The 20,466-nt window shown below is 36.3% G+C and overlaps 1 protein-coding gene across 4 annotated transcripts in view; it reads left to right on the top strand.

Annotated features, from left to right (window-relative positions):
* TLL1 (tolloid like 1) overlaps positions 1 to 19,733 on the top strand; it is a 141,249-nt gene extending 121,516 nt beyond the window's left edge. For all 4 annotated transcript variants that reach the window (XM_074822874.1, XM_074822873.1, XM_074822875.1 and 1 more), the window contains 5 exons: positions 3,768 to 3,893; positions 5,284 to 5,411; positions 9,888 to 10,101; positions 14,779 to 15,029; positions 16,817 to 19,733. In XM_074822874.1, coding sequence (XP_074678975.1) covers positions 3,768 to 3,893; positions 5,284 to 5,411; positions 9,888 to 10,101; positions 14,779 to 15,029; positions 16,817 to 16,951 — 854 coding nt within the window. In that variant the 3' untranslated portion in view covers positions 16,952 to 19,733. The remainder of the gene's footprint in view (positions 1 to 3,767; positions 3,894 to 5,283; positions 5,412 to 9,887; positions 10,102 to 14,778; positions 15,030 to 16,816) is intronic.
* The last annotated feature ends 733 nt before the right edge of the window (positions 19,734 to 20,466 follow it).

Raw genomic sequence — 20,466 nt, 5'->3', positions numbered from 1 at the left:
ATTGTAATGTGTTCCTCAAGCACAGCCAAAGAACTTTTTTTTTTTTTTTTCCAACTCTTTTGGTGGTGAATTCTGCAGCCACAGCTACAGTTGAGAAAGCATGGCTCAGCTCCAGCTCAGACGACAGAAAGCAGTTTTTGGGTGGTTGGAACTCACTGTGATAAACTGTGAAAGCAAACAGTGACATAGGGCAACAGATGACCTGCATTAGGAAGGTATTTATGTTGATATAAGACAACATGTAATTACATTTTTGGCTGTAAAATGGTGCTAACAGCCAGACAGGTGCTACTGAAAAGTGAGAAAAACTTTTTTTTCCACATTCTGTAAAATTTACATTTGATGGGACAGTTCTGAAGAAAGCTCAGTTGGGAGCCATTGCAGGGATCTAGCTAATCTCCAGAGACACTCTTGTATATTTATAATCAAGTTTCTTGGATAAGGAGAAGAAACTAGGGAGTCATGATACGTTAATTTTTTAAAACTTCTATTAAAACTTTCTGGAATTGGTTATTAGGCTTCTAAACTAAAAGCTTCCAGTAATTAGGTTTTTATTCTTTCTCTCTCTCTCTCTCTTCTCTCCTCCTCTCTCTCTTCTGCTCTTCTTACAAGACAGTGACCTACTGCAGTCTGATGGGCCCATAAGACTAAAGGAATATAAAATAACTCCATGAATTTTCTCTAGGGAGGAAAAAAAGATAACAATAATATATATAGAAAAGAAAATATTTTTTTCTGTGATGTTTCCAAGAAGATAGCCTAATGATTTCTTTAAATCAGTCTTTGTGTACTGATTAGATTAATACCCAGTGATAATGTCACTAAACTGCTTCCATTTATCATAAGTTTTAGAGTTACTTCAATATTTTAAATAAACATGATTCTACATATGATCATTCAAAACATGGTGTTTGATGTAATATAGAAATGAGGTTTGTTGGGACATTTTTTCATGGGTGATGATTCTTTGAGCAGTTAAAAAGAGAAAGCTAGAATGTTTCTAGCCTTGAGCAAATTTGTCTTGGAGCACAAACTCATCTCTGGTGCCATCCTGGTACATTTTTTTCCACAGACAAGAAAGCTGCCTGCAAAGAGAAAATTTTTGTTTTTGAATCTTGCAAGGACTTGATACAGGTCCCTTCAGGCCGAGTACGTATTATTCACAGACTGGTGGCCTCTGAGGGTCTCAGAGGTACGACCATTTGTCCTCTGAATGATTCAATCTAACATTTTGTTAAGAATGGATCTTTCCATGTTCTGAGTACTGAAATGAGAAAAGAAAGAAAGTATCCATTCAAAACTGGGAGATTCATTTCCATCTGTCAGCATAACAAATGGCTTTGTTTTTACATGGCAAAACATTTGTTCCTATAACTAATACAGACTAATTGTTTTTTCATGAATTTTGAAACTGGGCAATCAATTTGACAGAAAGTCTGTTCTGAATTATGAAGTGTGAGGAAGGCTTGCTCAACAGTTGCATTCTTGATTAACCACGTACAAGTAATTATTGCAGTTCAAATGTGTTCCAAAGCATCTCCTTCCTACCTTCTGTCCATTGTTTTATCTCTGAGGAGTTCCAACATTGGACTGTTTGCTTATGCACTTGTCTCTTAAGAGATTATTTTACAGAATGTAAGCTTATTTAATGTTAAAATACTTTTCAGTATTTTTACAGTTTGGTGGAAGATGAAAATGGACAGGGCTTTTATTTAGAATTTGCATTCCTACTCTGTACTGGAAAGCCTAACTTGAATGCATTTTGAGCTTGCCTTCCATTTATTTTGTTATTTTGGTAGAAAACTACAAACTAATGCTTAGGAGGGGAAATATTGAAGAGTTTTGTTCATATTATATCTAATTTTTCATTTGCTTGTTACTATTCTACACTTGCAACATGGAATTTATGATAGTGCTTGCTTTTGCAAAGATGAAAGATTATAACTTTTGTTTGAAATTAAATACATTTACTACCTCACTTTGGGAGTTGCACTGCAAGGTGCATAAACAGTGTATTGTGGGGCTTTTATGCTTCTTTCATTATCAAATGACAACTAGTATAAGTGTTTGGATGTATGATTCTTGAAGCTACCATGTTAGCAAATGGTTTTTAACCTTCAAATCTGTTCACACCTGCAGAAAGCTTCCAAAAACTTTCAGTGCAAACAGATTTGAGATTTACAGGACAAAATGCAGTGTATGTTTGGGTTTAACTTGCAGAATCTATCTATAAATGTACATTATCATCATGTATTATAAGTAGAAGCTGATTTTTATGAAAGACCTGCAAGTCAACAGCTCAAGTGTTGCATACATTCTGGCAGATAAAGCTGATATGTATGCAATTATAATGCAAACATCCTTTGTTGTGTTACTGAATATGAGCGTCAGTAAAGGCAGGGAAAAAATGCATGAGTAAGACAACGAAAAGAGACTTAAATTTTACATAGTTGCTTGTAATCTATAGACACTGTGCCTACTAAAATCTGAAACATCACATGTTATCTTGTTGGGAGATACATGCTCACTGCTGCTTTCCAAGGTACATGAGGCTGAAGGGGGTGAATGCTCTGCATTTCAGCCCTGCAACAACTGGACCTCTGGGATGACCACAATTTCTTTGCTCTTTTTCCTCTTCTCTTTCGCATGTTGAAACGACACATCTTGTAAGATACAGGTTTTTAATATGTGTGTGTGGTTTTTTTAATATATATATATATATTTATATGGGCATATATTTTTATATCTCAGGATTTATATATACGTGTCTATACATATATAGGTATATACATGTACATACATATATACATGTATGTGTATATATATGTCTCTGTCAGAGACAGTCTGTCTCTTTTAAATGGACCAGTCTCACCCAAAATGACAACAGCTGAATGACATAGAAGGGTGGCAGCTGAGGCCTCTTGCTAGAATGACGGCTTGTTAATCTAGTTTGGCTTTGGTCCATGCAATGAATTTGTAGCTGTTTAATGCAGGTCATATTTCCTCCCCTACTCTCTGCTTTGCTTCTAACACACTAAAAGTTCTTTTGAAGGATTATATGTTAATAAACAGAACTGCATGCTATATTGTAGATACCTTTGAAATAACTATTGCCAATTTCTTTTGTATGCTTTTCAATGAATTTTTTTTCTTTTTGTAGTGTTCTGTAATGTCCAGATTCATTAAAAGTAAAGCACACTGTCACTCTGCTGGGGAAAAAAAAAGAAGAACTTACTAAAAATATTCATGTTAAATCCTTCTTTTCTTACATGTTTAATGTGCAGAGCTTGAAACCTTATTTGGCCTAGATGTTCCTTTCAGCATACCACCATTAAATTGTGGAATTTGCATAAAGTTAGAATACTTTATGTGTTGTCCGTAAATTACACTCCTGTTGTTTACAGAAATAAAGCTTTGGATGAGATATTTATGAAATTTTTACCATCTAGACCACTTGAAAGAGTAAACGCTGGTGACTGTCTTATCTCCTTTGATTTAGCTTGTTTGTTTTACTAGTGTTCCTCTCCCCTAGGAACTAATGCTCATTTCCTAGAAAGAGAAGACAGACTATTTGTGCCATGGTGCAAGGCTGCAGGCTGAGTAATGAGTGGCTAGATCTAAGGTACCATGAAACTGCCAAATTGAGAAGAGTGACTGTGCCTTAGCTTATCCTTTTCTGGACTCGAACACTGTGCTAAACCTTTTTCTTTTTGGTAATGAAGACTATTGCTAGCTGTGATGCTCACCCAAACTTGTGTATTTCTTAGACAAGGATGAGTGTTCAAAGGACAATGGTGGCTGCCAGCACGAGTGCATCAACACAGTAGGAAGCTACGTTTGCCAGTGCCGAAATGGATTTGTGTTACATGAAAACAAACATGACTGCAAGGAGGGTAAGTAGTAAGATATTTGCATGTTTGCTTATACAACTGTCTTGCAGAAAGCTTTCTGCAGCTTTCCTTCCAAAGAAAAGAAAGGAAAGAAAAAGATCTTGGTAATGGGGGCTCAGACATTTAGGCTTCAACACACCCCCACCCCCTCTTTCCCATCCCCTCTATCCCCAGCATTTGTGTGTGGCTGACTTTGAGGTCCACAGGAATGCAGTTTGGAAAACTTGGGATCATTGGCAGGGAGTGCTACTTTAATAGTTCTGTGAAGTGTGGAACATTTAAAGCTTTGATAGAATATTTATTTAATGCTGTATTAAACAGAGGTTAGAGTTTTCTGGAGAGAAGCCTAGTAAAACTGTCATTTGCTCTTATCAGTAGCAGTTAGGTTGAAACTGCATCTGCCCTTTCTGCGTTTATTTTAAGGAATATATTCAGACAATGTAAATTCCAGTCAAGTCCCTATGCATCTTTCTTCCTATCTGCTGTCTCAAGGTGTGGCTGCCTCCAAGAAAACAGTAGGCTTTGGGGCTTAAGTAGAATTTAGGTTATCTGCATATTAACCTCAAGCGTGCAATATCATGTGAGCTAATGTAATGTCTCAAGGCTGTATTCTAGCATGGATTTAACTTGTGAGTAAAGATGTGCTCTTTGTGAACCACTTGCATTTTCACTGGTGTTGGAATGATACTTGCCTGCTCTAAAGGATTATTGTTGAATAATTCTCTGGTATTTATAAAGCAATTTGAGATTATTAAAAAGCTAAATACAAAAATAAAACCAGTTTCTTTCTTGCCTTCTTTAAGTTTTAGTTCTTTATATTTATTCACAGAGATGCATTCTCGTGATTCAGTTACGATATGAATGACTAAGCTGTTCTTGGTTTATACTCACAGATTAGATTTAGCTGTTCTCTAGTTGTATATATATCCCTAGAAACTGTGGTTTAGAAATCAAAATGATTGCTTGGTAGCTGCAGTATAAAAATTAGCAAAAAGAGAGAAAAATAACTTGTTCAGGAAATACCATTTGAAGTTGGAGCAACAAGATTTCTCTTTGGATTTTCATACTTGTATGTAGAATGGGGTGGATAGCAAAATATTAAATTAAATTTTAATGCTTATCTTATGTAAATTCCTTTTTTTTTTTTAAAAGCCATCCGTTGTAAACAACAGTGTATGTTTCACAGCAATCAATAAACAAGCATGCCGGGTTAATTGCCGCAAAGCGTGTGCCAAAGGAGAAGCACATGATTGTGTACACTGAAGAGTGTGCTTAACTGTCTTCCTAAAGATCCTTTCCATTCAACGGGTTCCCTGACAAAAGAAAGAGTACTTTTCTGGCTATCTCTGAATGCAGACCCCCAGACTAACTGATGTTATTACTGTTGGCACAGCTGAGTGTGAACAGAAGATCCACAGTCCCAATGGCATCATCACAAGTCCTAACTGGCCCGACAAGTATCCCAGCAGAAAGGAGTGCACGTGGGAAATCAGTGCCACCCCTGGGCAGAGGGTCAAATTGGTGAGTTTCTTCCTACCCTTTCTTTTTCTCTTTTCTTCCAACAAACCTGCTTCTCAAATGGCTACTCAATGACATGAAACTGTTACTAAACTTTGCTATCAGTTTGCAACCCAGAGGTACACTGTTTTAAAAACCTGCTGACTCCTGTTCATTCCTGGCCAGCTGGGGCTACTCAATATCATAGAACTGTGAATTTAAGTTTGATTGTAAATACTATGGACAGCAAAGGTCAGGAGGAATACTTTCCTCAGGTCAGATTTTACTATATCATTGTTGCAATTCATAAAATTTGGACAAAGTTTTGACAAATATGGCAGAGGCTATTTACGCAAACTCCAATATATAGCATAAGTCAAATTAGAAGTTAAGAAGAGTCCTCTCCACACACCTTTTGCATTTCTGTTCCGTACTTTTTGAGAAGGAAGAGAAGATACAAAAACCAAGAACCTGGATTTCTCATTTAAAAGTGTCTCCAAATTTTAACATAATCTGAAGAGTCGCCTAAGTAGACTTAAGTTACTTTTGCGTCCAGCTGGCTGAGGACAATACTGGTGGCTGAAGATAGGCTAGCAGATCTTAGGGAGCTTTGTAGATCTATTGAGGTTATGCGGCAGCGGTACAAAGCTGCTGTACAAAGCCCAGGGGGCTTTCCTGCTTTGAGGTCAGCTGCAGTGTTCCTTCAGCCAGATTACTCGGGGGACAGCCACAACAAAAGCTGGCCTTACATATTCCAAAATCTGATAAATTGATTTAACAAATGTTCTGGAGCAAATAAACTTGAGAAGAGAGATGTCTCTGCTTCAGAGATGTAGAAGCAATAGCCAAAATTGATGCAGGGATGAAAGGGATATTGTCATCTCATAACTGCTGACCTTAGCCAAAACCACAACCCCTGTTACTGGTGCTGATGTGGAATTGTTCACCAGAAAATGGTTAAACTGTTCTGGGAATGTGGGGGTGGTGAAAAATGGGTGGTGTGCATGCTCTGTCCATTCAAAGGGTGAAAAAGAGGGTTTTGATTCAGGCAGCCTTCTTACTGCCACTTCTGAGCAAGCATTCTTCATCTTGGCTGAATAATCCGAAACCAGCCAGGAATGGGTGTGTTACTGTAAAAGCTTTTTCAGTACTTTTAACCTCAGCAGGCAAAATTCCATCATTCAGATTTCTTCAGTGAAATATCACATGGTCTGTATCAAAATAAAAGGTTTTTAAATTGCTTTTGCCAATGAAATTGGACAAATCAGACAGAATTTTACTAAATAGAATTTTAAAAAAGCCCTCCATGATTTAGAGTCTGAAATGTACTTTTCTGTGCAAGTCAGTGTGGTTAATCTACTAAATTCTGTGTATAGTATCTTTAAAGTCTATCTAATATGGTGAGATGCCTTATCAATAATATTAATACCGTACTTCCACTATGGATAAATATTTCTTCTTGGACTTTCATGCCATATTTAAGTTTACTCCTGACAGTTTACTTAGTCAAATTGGACAAGGAAAGAATTGATTTCTTCTTGGTAACAAACCACATGAATTGTGAGGCTGTGCTTCATTTTTTGAGAGGGGTGTGTATACAGAAATTAATCTTTTGTTTGCTCTCACTCTGGTAATGTGATTGCTCTCACTCTGGTAATCATTGAAAAGTCTCTTTTGGAAAAGGCTGAAGTTAAGCATTTGGTGTAATTAAGAAGCCTATGAAAAAATGGATATGCACTTCAGAATTTTTAAATGAAATGTGTAGATAAAGATGGCTTTGAAAATGTATGTAGCAGAGAGAGGGATTTTCATAAGCTAATCAGCTGGATGTTTATAAGAGACAGACTTAAGTGTCCCATTCAGGCAGCTATCCATAAGTGCCACCAACATATCTACTCAGCTGAGTGCTATAGATAGAAAGGGCTAGATGTTCAGAAGTTATATGTAACATTTCTGAATACCATTCCCACTAATGAGACAATCAAAATGAGTACTGTTGTCATGGTGGCGGGGTAGGTATTCAAAAGTATTTGTTGCAGGAAGATGGAGTGTGATTTAATTATACTACCAACTTTATTAAATCATCTGTGAACTCTGTTGGCAGCAACTATTCAGTTATGTTCAACTTTAAGGAAAGTTTGTTGTCAGTTCTCCTCTTTCAAGCTCACTCTTAGTCCACTGCTGAGAACTGACTGTTTTTTTAAAAAATTGAGATTGTCTCTGGGTGTTTCGAAATATCAGGCATTTAAAGCTTTTAAAAGGATTAATATTAAGATCTGCTTTTCATTTAAAACACAAATTCCTTTGATTCTCTTTGTAATTGCTAGACTCATAACAGATTTAGGACTTTTTTCTGTTCTTTGTGGGATGCAATATAGTATGTACTGTCCCCCTGCAGGCTTAGGAAACCTGGTGATAAGTCAAATATTAAAAATAATATAATCTTACAGTTCATGGTAAGAACTGCTTCCTAGAGAGTGATTTTTTTTGTCCTAATGAGAAGTGAACAAAACTGATACAATTTTCCTCTAAAAGAAAACGAAGTTCTGCAGGCTGCTCTTGGATCACATCTATTGCTCCCATTGATTCCAAGTTGGCTTGACTCAATTCTATATTTAACTAACTCCCTTACAGTCAGTCTCTCAGCTTTCTGGGTTTTTTTTTTAATCCATCAGATTTTATTTGGGTATAAATGACAACACGTACTTGGCATCATAAAAGTAGGATGGCTGACTACAATTTAAGAGCAGCAGGAGGGACTGCTGTACAGCTGTTTTCACTGCCTCTAAAGTTTCAATCCCTTAATATAAAACCCCAAACTTTCCTGTGAAATGAACCTATATCCACTGCATCATGCAACTCTTCACTTTTCACAAAACAAAAGTGTTATTCTGAATAATTCAGTTCTTTGGGCAAAAGACTTCATGTTAGCTCTTTATATTCCCTTTAGGTCAGCTATTAATAAAAATTACCATCAGATTTCACACTGACTGGATTCCACAAGGGATTTGGTAGGTCAGATTTGCTTTGGTGTACTAGACAGAATACATAATTATGATATTTGCTCAGTATTTGACAGTTCAGTTTTATTCCTTTTAATCATTGCTTCTTAATCCTTTAGTGTTTGTTTGTTTGGGGTTTTTTTCCGTAAACAGTCAGCTACATGACTACTCATGGGAGCATTTATACTTAGTGTTTTTCTGCTATTTTGCTGAACACAACAGATTTTGAATTTCACTTTAAATTGTAGGTTATTTCTGAAAATTCACAAAGATGTATATGTATATTGTCTTCTCCGTGTTTACCTGAGAGATAATTACTGGATATTAACCTTCAGGTTTCTTGTTGAAATTTAGCCCTGGTCAAAAAGTCTTATCTGAAATCTCTTAGATGTCCCCTTGAAATAAATTTGTTGATACTAGTCCAGTCTTGGAAGACACTATTCCGTATTTGAAAAGCAGGTGTTAGTTGTTATGTGTTTTAACGGTTTCTGTAGGGTATGGCATACACTTTTCAGAAATGCCTTCAGTTGGACACTATATGTTTGAGAAATCTAAATTCCAGAAGTTTTTAAAAGTTTGCCACTCTCTGCTCCAAAGAACTTGCAATTTACAATTTTTTATAGACCAAATTTTGTCCTTACAAGCTGCCATGAACACTGAGAGAGACTGAGAATCCCTAGGAACTCAGAAACTAAGATAAATGTTTTGAAGTGTAAAAGAAAGATCACAGATTTGAAATTAAATAAAGTTTGTAAGCCTCAGTTTTTGTGGAAACTATTGCAGCAATTTGAATTTTCTTGGGAGAGCTGAGGACAGCAAAAGAGTCTGTTTAAGTTTTTTTTAACGAACAATCAACATAATTTTGTTATTTTTCACAATGATTTCACTAGCAAAATGTGATCTTAGTGTGAAGGGTGCAGCCTGAAATGTTGTTGTTGTTGTAGTAATAAAAAGTAGATCTCTAGGTAATAGATGAGAAAATATAACTTTCATGCATAACCATTCATGTGGAAAGGTAATTCTCAAAGGTTTTAGTTGCAGTGTGAGGTAAGTTTAAAAAAAAAGGGGGTGTGTGCGCTATGTTTTGCAGATGTTTCAATCAATTCTCAACTATCTGAGGAACCAATAATTTCAGTTTTTTGCTGTTTTGAATGTTCTCTGAAATTTGGAATAATCCTGCAAACTGCAAGTTCAACAGAAAGGCCACCACATTCTAGATTTAATATACTCTTATGGATATTTGTTGGCTATAAAGATTCTAATCCCTTTCTATACGAAGGATGATGCCCTCTTAAAATTCACTGTCTTAATTGTTATTCCACTTTCTCAAAATTAGTATGTTATTCAAAGCTACAGGCTTGTAGGGGCAGTAATGTGAAATCTGTCATCTTAATTACATCTACTTTGTATTCTGAAACATACTGACGGTACATATGTACCACATAAGTACAGTAAACACAGCACTACATTGAGTCATTTTGCTTTTTTTTCCCCCCAGACCTTCAATGAATTTGAGATAGAACAACATCAGGAATGTGCTTATGACCACTTGGAAGTGTTTGATGGTGAAAGTGAAAAATCACCAATTCTGGGACGCTTATGTGGCAATAAGATACCAGATCCTCTTATTGCTACTGGAAACAAAATGTTTCTCCGCTTTATTTCTGATGCATCAGTTCAAAGAAAAGGCTTCCAAGCAACGCACTCTACAGGTCAGAAAATCAGCATGTGTTTTACCAGTAACTTCTCCTTTGTTCTTTAGTGGAAGATATTCAGGCATTTCTTTTATAGGAATGGGATGAGTTAACAGATAAGACAATGTTACAACTAAATCTAATGAACCTTAAGAACAGTAGGAAAAGTCTGAGATTACAGAAAATATTCTCTAATATTTTAGATGTTTCTTTTTTCTTCTCTCTCTCATAGGTAATCAATTAAAAGATTTTGAAACAAAATCCAATCAAAAGAAGATACTGGCATAGACAATCAAAGGATATTTTTTAGGATTCAAGCTATTAGTTTGTAAAAGATTCATTAGCTTTTCATTGTATTTGTAATGGCAACACTTCACTGGGGCATGTGATGCACCTCCATTACTTTCCTGTTCTAACTTAAACAAAAGTCCGTGTTTTGTGTAAACAGCTATTACTTTCCTATAGAGCTAAAAAGGAAAGACAAACCAAAGAAGAATAAGAAAAAACAATACTGAAGGCTTTCTTAGGGCCTTAAAAATATAATCTCCTTCATAGTTATCATTTAATTTTGTGCTTTGGCAGAAATCACTGAAATTGAAAATAGTGTTTTGCAATTGCATTAATAGATTTCTTGGGACACTTTCATAGTGTGTACATTATTTCCCTGACGTTGCTTGGCTTACAGTGGCCCCTAGTGCCGAATCTCTAAACCTTCAGTGCCTGCTGTAAAATGAGGGGGTTTGGGTTTTTTTTTTTTGTTTTGATTTCTTCTTCAGCCATAATGTCTGTCTTTACTTTCCAAAGTTCATTCATATTCATCCAATATTTGGCAATAAATATTAATGCAGAAAATATTTATAAATATCCGTGTTAGTAGATAACGTTTACTGATAGGTAACAATCATTAATAGAAGATAGTAATCAAGGTGATTAGTCACTGTTAATAGCATTTGATATTACCCAGAGTATTCATCAAGGTGATGTGTAGTGCTCAGCTAAAAAATCCTCATATATCGATGTTAGCGTTTTCTTTTTTTTCCTTCTGCTTTATTAAGAATAATTCCAAAACTTTATTAATTTAATTTCCCTTTCAGAGAAAGACAGTAGGCAACAGTACATGAACTATTCATTCCTCATGATCTGGGCCTGGAAAGTGAAAACTTTAGCTATCTGTAATTCAATATTTTTTTTTTTGTGGAAAATCCTCTTTTACAAGCATGCCATTTTTTTGCCTTCACTACCACAGTAACCCCTTCCCTTAGATGGAAAATTAGATAGAAATGGTAATAATTACTCATTTTTAAATTATCTTGATGTAAATAGTTAAAGGTCAGAACTCTTGTTACAAACAGGTGTTGCAAAACTACTGTCTCATTTATTCTTCTCACTTTCAATTTGCAGAATTGGAGCAGTCCCTATGTGAAAGATGTTCAAATGTATACTCACTAACTTCTAAAGATTGCTAATTATGTTATGAATCGCTGTAATTTCCCTCGTAGCTGCTGAGTTTTATGTGCCTTAACTGTAAAAACTTTCTTAGCATGCATATTAGTGCTTTTCTGAGAAAGTCTGAAGAATAAAATCTTTAAGCATGTTGTAACAATTAATAAAGTTTGCTTCCTTGAGAGAGGACATTTATTTCTGTCAACTGCTGTTGCACAAACTTCTCACTAAGTTGAACAGTGCATCACCAGCATCTGCTTTGAGGTAGTGTTTGAATGAGACAACTCAGATCTTGCATCCTTTTCCTGCAGTCTTGAGCCAGACACAAATGTTCCATGGGAATTTTACCTCTGTGCTTTGGATGCACATGTGAATGAATAGATATCCAACAAGTGTATAGATAGTGGATTGCATTTCCTTATTTTGTTTGTTCTGGCAAATAATAATTGGCAGTATGCAATGGAAGTAGGCAAAGCAGCGCTCAATCCTGTATAGCTGTGCAGGCAGACAGGGAGAGCTGAGGATGCTGCTCCTTTCACTTCTGACCTGTTGGCAGAACTCACTCTGTAGAATATAACACTGTGTAATATAGCAACAGTGAAAGAGTAACTGGATTCTATGCCCAAAGGTGTATGTGCTGCAGTATTCGTGGCATCTTTAATAACCTCTTATTCTAGTAGATCCTGGTGATGATGTTGATTTCCCTTCTGTGACACTTTTTGGCTTGAAATACTATCCAAATCTCAAATTTCCATTGAAAAAGATTAAAACTGTAGCAGCAGAGGCAGAAAGTTTCAAAAAATAGATTGGCTAGAAAGGCTTCCCTGGGTGGAGCAAAACATATAAAATGCTGGGTTTAAAGTCCAACACAGTTTTAGAAAGAGATTCAGTTATATTTTCCCCTCTCAGAAGAGTCATAATCCATCCAGAAGGAATTTATAAAAATGCTCCTGACAGAATATTAAACATCATTGCTCAAGGAGTGATTTGGTTGCCCTAACACAGGCATCTAGCTCCCTTCTGGATGGCCTCATTTATGGTGCCTGGCCTCCAGCCACTGCTGCAGGTGGTGGCAGGTCTGCTGTAGGTCCTGTTTCTGTCAGCCCTGCGAGGATGTCTCTTGACAAATTTGGACATCTCAGATGTCACTCAGTTTAGGATCCTCTGTCACTTCCAGAATGACTGTAATAATTCAGTATCACAATGCTGAATCAAATTTATGATCTTGTTTCACTAGTTCAGATAGTGTGGATTTTCTGCAGTTGTTGTTAGTATGGCTACAACTTTCCTTTAAGCTCCTCTCCACTGTAAGAAGCAGAGGGAAAAAATGCAGATAGTTCGTTACACGCTTTCTCCCCAGCAGCTGTTCTGTGTCTGAAGCAGAGAGATGTTCTTAATGTTGGCAACAGTCCAGTAAAAAAAAAAAAATAAACCAACCAACCACCAAAAACCGAAGTAAATTAAATCAAAAACAGGAAAAAACAAAGGGGAAAAAAAAATGAGTATATTAGAATACCAATGGGAAATAACTGTTTGAACTATCTCATTTGACAAATTGTCTTTATCATGTGCTCCTATCTGTTCTTTAAAAGCAAAAAAATTCAGAAATTTCTGATTGAACAACAGATAATGCATAATGGATTACTCTAATTATTATTGTTACTTATATTTCCTGTTTTGATTTCTTCATTTCCTTATTAAGAAAATGCACACACGTTTTTAAAAAATAAGGATTTGCTCATTACTGTCATTAATTCCCAGTTGAAATGTGACTCCTGACAATATAACATTGCAGTTGGTCATGTTTAGTGTGGATGCAGTCCATGACACTGAAGTCAAATTCACAGAATCTCTTCACCAAAGCTTAGAAACATTCAGATCTTGCAATTTGTTTCAGGTTATTATAAAATGATCAATTTATAATACATGTGATCAAAATGCAGATAGAATGATCTGTTCATTTATAAAAATTGAATCTAAACTTGTAAACTTCAGGTTTTGTTTCAAGCTCATTTGCACTGGTGTTTTTATGGGTGCTGTGAGGGATGGTTTGTTCTTGATGAGAAACCAAAACTAAATTATGCTTTCACTGAAATCTTTGTACCTGTAAAGTAAAAAAGCTTCCACCCATCTCTTGAAAATGTAATAAACAATGCATTTTTTTCTTTTAAGTACTATTTTCCATCTGTTATTTGTTGCATTGTAAATAGCATTTTTAATTGGCAAATGCATAACACCTCTATATTTAAGTTACTGTAGAAGCTGAATTCACTGGCCATTTAGGATAGAATAGTAGTTTTAATTATAGCTACTGGAAATATTTGGAAAAGATAAAGTACCAGGTACTGTATTTTTATATTTTTTTACTCAGTGCATTTTCAGCAATTTCTGTTCTCCAGCAGACTGGCTAAAGAACAGCTAATTTGAGTATACACAAAAGTTAATTCATATGTAAATTATGAAATTTTTGAGCAGTTATAAACAAGCTCTAAAGCCCCACATACATTTTGCTGCTGGGTACAAATCGAGATTTATGCTGAAATAATGACTTTGGCATAAGGCAAGGATCTTCTGCTCAAGAATTCCCTCAAGAGCAACCCTTTCAGCTGCGAGACTCTCTGGTAGTAGCAGCTTTGTCCTGGCCATGATCTTTTGCAGAGAAAGACCTGTTCATGTCCATGAACCACACAACAAACAAGTTAGGGAGCTTGGCAGTAGTGTTTAGTATTGAGCTAGCTCTCCAGGCACTGCATGACAGTTAAAGCTGACACTCCTATGAAACACAAGACACTTGCACTTGATCACTGACTACATGTGTGTTAGAGCTGATCCTCCCCTGCTGCTTGCAAATGGTGTCATTAACCCATGTGGAAACATTGTCACCACTGAAATGTGGATACCCCACTTACAACAACACTTGCCTTGCTGGCCACCGGCACCTCTCAAGAGCCTACCCAAAGTATGTCCTACCACTTGAACGACATTCCTTATAACTTTTTGTCTTTCACTTAAAACTTATCCAATATGCTCAAGTCTCTGTAGTTATAAAACAGAATTTATATAGGAAAAACTCAGAATGGTGGATTTGTATTCTTACTGGGTAGTACTTCACTCTACACCTTGTTTGATTGACTGCTCATGGCATAAAAATGCACTCAGCCTGAATAAGACTGGGCATCCATGAAAAGAAGATGCTGATTTGCACTCAGTAAGATGCTTCATCCTTTTTTTTTTTTTTTTCCCTCCATTTAGAGTGTGGTGGTCGGCTGAAAGCTGAAACCAAGCCCAAAGACCTGTACTCACATGCTCAGTTTGGTGATAACAATTATCCAGTTCAGTCGGACTGCGACTGGCTCCTGGTGGCAGAGCGCAGCTATCGAGTTGAGTTAATATTTCAGACTTTCGAGGTTGAAGAAGAGGCAGACTGTGGTTATGATTATGTGGAGCTCTTTGACGGTCATGATAAGACAGCTGTGAGACTTGGTCGATTTTGTGGATCTGGGGTAAGTAACCAGGTACTAAAATTTTTCATTTTATTTCCACAAAAAAAAAGAATAAGAAAGACAGGGAAGAGGAAGGAAAGTGTCAAGAAAGGACAAGGTTCAGTTACTACACCTTATAATGAAGATACCCTAATATCTGATTCAGATTATTTTCTAATATAAATTTGCACTCTTCTAGTACAAACACTTGCTTGAAATATTTTCAACAATAAATATTCTTACCTAGGTTTTGACCAAAGTTATGTTAAGTTTTAGGTGGTTGACAGCAAAGTGTTTACCAGCACCCAAAAAAAGTTGGCAGCTTTTCCCCCTGTGGAGACAGAAACGCACCAGTGTTGAAAATTATCACAAATTCTTTCAGTTTGAATGAAGAAGCCACTTTTTACAGGGGGAGGGGTGCTTGGGAAGCATTTATAATATGCTCATCTACTACTTAAATCTGATTGTAGGAAAAAAAAGTGCTTCTAAACTGTGTGATATTAATGTGGGCCTTAAGAAAGTCCTGTTATCCCATATGCATCTCTGACATGTTTTAATTGTGAAGCATGGAGGAAATTGCCCAGGTGTCATCCTGAAAAGGATGTATCCTATTTCTCCTATAGACTTGTATTTGTCTGTTGGCTGCCTGCATTGTGAAAGCTGGTGCAATGATCCCACAAGTCCTCATCAATTCTTTATATGTGTGGAAATGCAAGCACACTTTCACCCATACACTCTGCCTAGATAGAAGGTTTGAAAGACTTTACATGAAATGATAGGAGATCTTAATTAAACATGTGTCACTTTTTTGATTCAGCCACAGTGCTGGATCAAACATCTCAGTCATTCAGATGAGTTACCTGTAAGCTGGCTTAAATCCTTTTAAGGCATTTTTGAACACTTAAACATGCAGGAAAGGTGCTACCACTGAACTGCAGGCAATATATTCTAAGGGAAATGCTACAACTGAGTCCAGCATCTACTAACTTACACAAAACAATACTTTTCTTTGCAAGTTGCCCTATTTACACGTAGGAGGGCAACAAACTGGAGAATGGCCCAACCTAGGGCTGAATTATTTTGTGGGAGGAGTGACGGGCGTGGTAGTGGTGTGGTGGTGGTGGGGTTGGATTTTGGTGTTGTTTTGTTTTGGTTCTGGTAAGATATGGATGAATATCAGAGGCCACATAGGAAAGACAGAATTAAATAGAAAAGCTATTGAAAGCAAAATAATCCAAACTGAAGTAGGAGAAAGTCACTATTAGTATATCCTACCACCAGAACTATAGAAGACATCCGGGAAGAACAAAAGAACAAGGAGCTTTGTTTTCTTTTTCTCATAAGAAAAGATTGCAGAGATACTCCATACGAACTGGAGAAGTTAAATTAGATTCAGAAAGCACGATGCCACATTTATTTAGATTGTGCAAAAAGATGCTTTTCAGGCCCAGAGCTCAAGATTGAAAGAGTGCACATTAATACAAAAGCAAAACTTTATAACAGATAATTTTAAAATTTCTGCCAGCAGATAAATATTCAAACATCATTATTTAAGCTGACCTACAGCTTTTAGGAGTTCAGGTTGTCATTTCTTCAGTCTGCCTCAAAAATTCTTAGCCTATAGTTGGGAGTTGAGTGAGATAGAACTAATCTGTTTGAGGATGTCAGATGGCATCGTGTGAGACCCAGTGGAATTACATGACAAGGCATAACAGGAAAAGATAAATATCCATAAGAAAAAAAAATGTGAAGGAAGGGGATAAATACACAGTGGGCAGATAATTTATTTGTTTATTCATTTATTTTAGCCACCAGAAGAAATTTATTCAGCAGGGGAAGCTCTTTTACTTCACTTTCACACTGATGATACAATCAACAAGAAAGGATTTCATATACGATACAGAAGTATAAAATATCCAGATAGCGTGCACACCAAAAAATAACACAAGAACCTCTATGCCAGAAAAGGAGACTGAGAAGAAAGAACGCACAGTGGAAAGGAAGGAAGGCATGTCTTTTTTTTTTTTTTTTTAAACTGAAGTTATTAGCACAAATGTTTTATATGAATTCAGTTGAAATGATGACTTATAAGACCAGAGACTGAAATAAAATTAGAAAAAAATAAATCACCTATCCCAGTGGAATAGTCAAGATGATGATGTGCAGACTCCATACTTGACTGTCTCTGCAAAGCTTGTGAAACGACTTTGCATGCAGGGAGAATATAAAAGCTGTTCTTCATGGTTTGACATTTGTCTTAGATGCGTACAGATTCAATCAGTTGCATTCAGGGGAAGTGACCCTGCAGACCATTCTTCCTTCTGACAATTGTATGGTGTCCAGGAGGAAAAAAAGCTCTTTCAGGTCACACATTCAAAATACTGTCCTTATATCTAGTTGCTTTGAATTTGTATCCAGCTTAAGGTGTATACAAGGACTTGAAAGAAGATATGAAATGGGAAGGTCTTCCTGCATTGTTCTGTATTTTTTACAAATTCATCTGTCATATCAGGTTATCAGTGTTTTGAAACTGGAAAATCGTACTTCTGAAACATAACTGATCTTTAGAGTATTTTGTTTTACTAATGACTGAGAAGTCTGAGCTGTTACATCGGTCATCACCAGTTGACCTTGTACTCTGTAGTGAACCAGACTTGTTGACTGAATTTGAACAGTGTAAGCATCTGAAAATGTTTGGTTTACTAGTTAAGTAAGCTATCTCTGATGATGTGCTCTTATTTTGCACTGAACATAGAAAGAGACTGAGATGAAAACCTGTCCCGAATCAAAATCTGTATCCATGAGAAACAGAAATAGTCAAGGATCATCTAGAACTCCTCCTACTGAATTTGTTTTCAGCAGTACATTTGGAACCACTATTAAGCTTTATTTCTTTGGATCTCTTTATGAATGAGCTAATTGTCTGGTTTAGCTACTCAGAAATGAAGCTGCAGTAGTATCCAAGAGTCAGGTTTCCCAAAGAGGTTTTTTTCTGGGAGTAAGACGATGACAAAAGTGATGAGTAAGAGTGATGGCGAAAAAAGCAAAGCAAAACAATACAACAGACGCAGGATTTGTTTGTTATCAAGAGTGAATTCCTATGGTGCTATTCCATGAACATTAAAAACAAAAACAAACTAAGAAGTTTTAGACTTTTGAGCCAACAGCTTGCAGATCATGAATGTCTCACCACACCTGGCTGCATCTGGAGAAGGAAGGCTTTACTGCTCCAAGGGAGAGTGGGTTGCAATGGCAGCGCTAGTCCTGTGGAACAACTACTACTATTGCCTTAGAATCCTTGCACACGGTCAGACAGATCTTCCTGTAGATACACCTCTAATTTGATAAATAATTCGACGACTCGAACTTCTTAGCATATGCTAACAAAAGGATCTTCAAGCAAAAGCCCCATCTGCAGAGCGAGATCATCTGCTGTAAATACAATGACCTGCTTTTGATGTAGAGATATGTTACATTTAGAACTGAGATATTCTATGTGCTTTAGGCCATACATGGCTTTAGTCATAATGTATATGCATTATGTAAGTATTGTATGAATGAGTGCTCCAGGGGAGTGAGAGGTGCTGTATGGGTGAAAATTGAATTGTTTCTTTATGTGCCAAGTTCTACCAGGACTCTGTTTGACTGTAGCAACTTTTCTTTAAAGGCTTCATAGACAGATAACAAGGACTTCTAGTTGGCAAGAATCAAGTTTAAATGAAGTACTATGTTTCACTTACAAGAAATATTATTTTGATATCCTTTGATGTAAGTTGCTACTCAGATTAGTTTAGTTTCTGTTACTTACTATGAACATACATTGGCACTAATAAATCTGATCTTTTTTTATAAAAATAAAAAACAAGTATCTGTATAGGTGTCTTTGGTTGTTTTAACAGCACTGTTGCTGCTCATATATTACTGTTTTCCTTTCCAGACATCTTATGTGTGTGAAGTTCAAAAACTGACTAATTTCTGTATTTTTATAATGCTTCTCCACTGTCCTTATGTTTAGTTCATTTTTCAAGGTGTTTGCACAAGAAGTTAACTGCAGACATATTCTCCAAGGTCTTTTACTGTAAAATTCAGGCAAAAATATTACTATAGTTAAAAAAAAAAAAAAGTATTCTTAACCTTGATACATAATTTATCAGCTGGGTGGAATGCCAGTGCTTGAAATTCTGAGAGGAAAAGCAAGCAGCAGCAGCAGTGTCTCCCTGGCACAGGTAGTCAAAAGGAGTTGGGAAAGCCTGAGACTGGGAGCAAGAGCAAGTTTCTGTGTTACCTTTTTTCCACTTTTCTGTTCCAGTCTCCTCTTAATATTATCATCTCCCTTCCATTTGCTAAACAAAATATTTTAAGTCTTCCTTTTCTCTAAATTTGTCTTTTTTATTCTGCTCAGGGTTACTTTAACAACCAGAGTTGAGCCAAGATTATTATATTTTGGAAGGGTTTTGTTGTTGTTGTTGACTCATACATGCCCCTGTATAAATCCTACTGTCCTGTGTTAAAAATAATGCAACAGGATTAGTTGGGGAAGAAGGTGAGACTGAGCAAGCTGAGGGCAACACCATATAGTGTGTTTTCAAGACCCTGTGGTAAGTGATTCTTTGTGGTCATAGTAAAGTATTGCTTTTGAGCACAGTATGTCTGGGATTATTTCACATGGACCATGTAGAAGTCAGAAGAGAGTTGCCATAACTTTGAATAAAAAGTTTAATTTTATATCTCTATTTGCTTATTCCTTTGTAGATTCCATATACTTAGAGTGGTAAAAATGAAAAAGGTGTTCTTAATGACTGTCTTGATGGTAAAATGGACCATATGGATCATATCTTCACATTGGCCATGATCCTAGTCAATGTCTCATGGTGCTATCAGATGCTATTAAAAACATAGTTATTTCCAAGTCCTAGGAGGTTTTGCCTGATGTAATAAAAACCACATATTCAGTGAACCCCTCATTTAATGGAAGTATACTTTATAAATAGTCTAACATTAAGAAAACAATGAAAGAAACATTTATGCTGATGAAATTGTGAAAAGCAATGTGGTTATCCCAAAAAATCTTTGAAATGGAAAAATTTGTTCACAACATATCGATTAAAGATCTTGCCTGTTGAGCAGTCAAAACAAGACACAAAATCCAATGGGCTGAAGATCCAGCTTTGAGACCTAGTTACAATGCCTTTACTGTCAACACTACAGGCAGGGTGAAGATGATACTTATTCTGCTTCCTACTTGACACAAACTTTCTTGACTGAGGTTAAGCTGCTGGATTCAAATTAATTTTCCTGTAACATGATGTAGAGTATTCTTTTCAGGTATGTAAAGAGCTTCTGGCGTGTGCTGAGTATTATTCTTTAATGTTGTTAAATTCAGCATAAAGTATGAAGTTGATGGAATACTCTGGATCTGTGTGGCTGACTGGCTCTTGAAGAATTTAAGTCTGTAGCA

This window comes from Strix aluco, chromosome 4 (assembly GCF_031877795.1).
Source record: "Strix aluco isolate bStrAlu1 chromosome 4, bStrAlu1.hap1, whole genome shotgun sequence".
NCBI lineage: Eukaryota > Metazoa > Chordata > Aves > Strigiformes > Strigidae > Strix > Strix aluco.
Note: the sequence above shows the minus strand (reverse complement) of the source record. Positions and strands in the feature narration are given on the sequence as shown.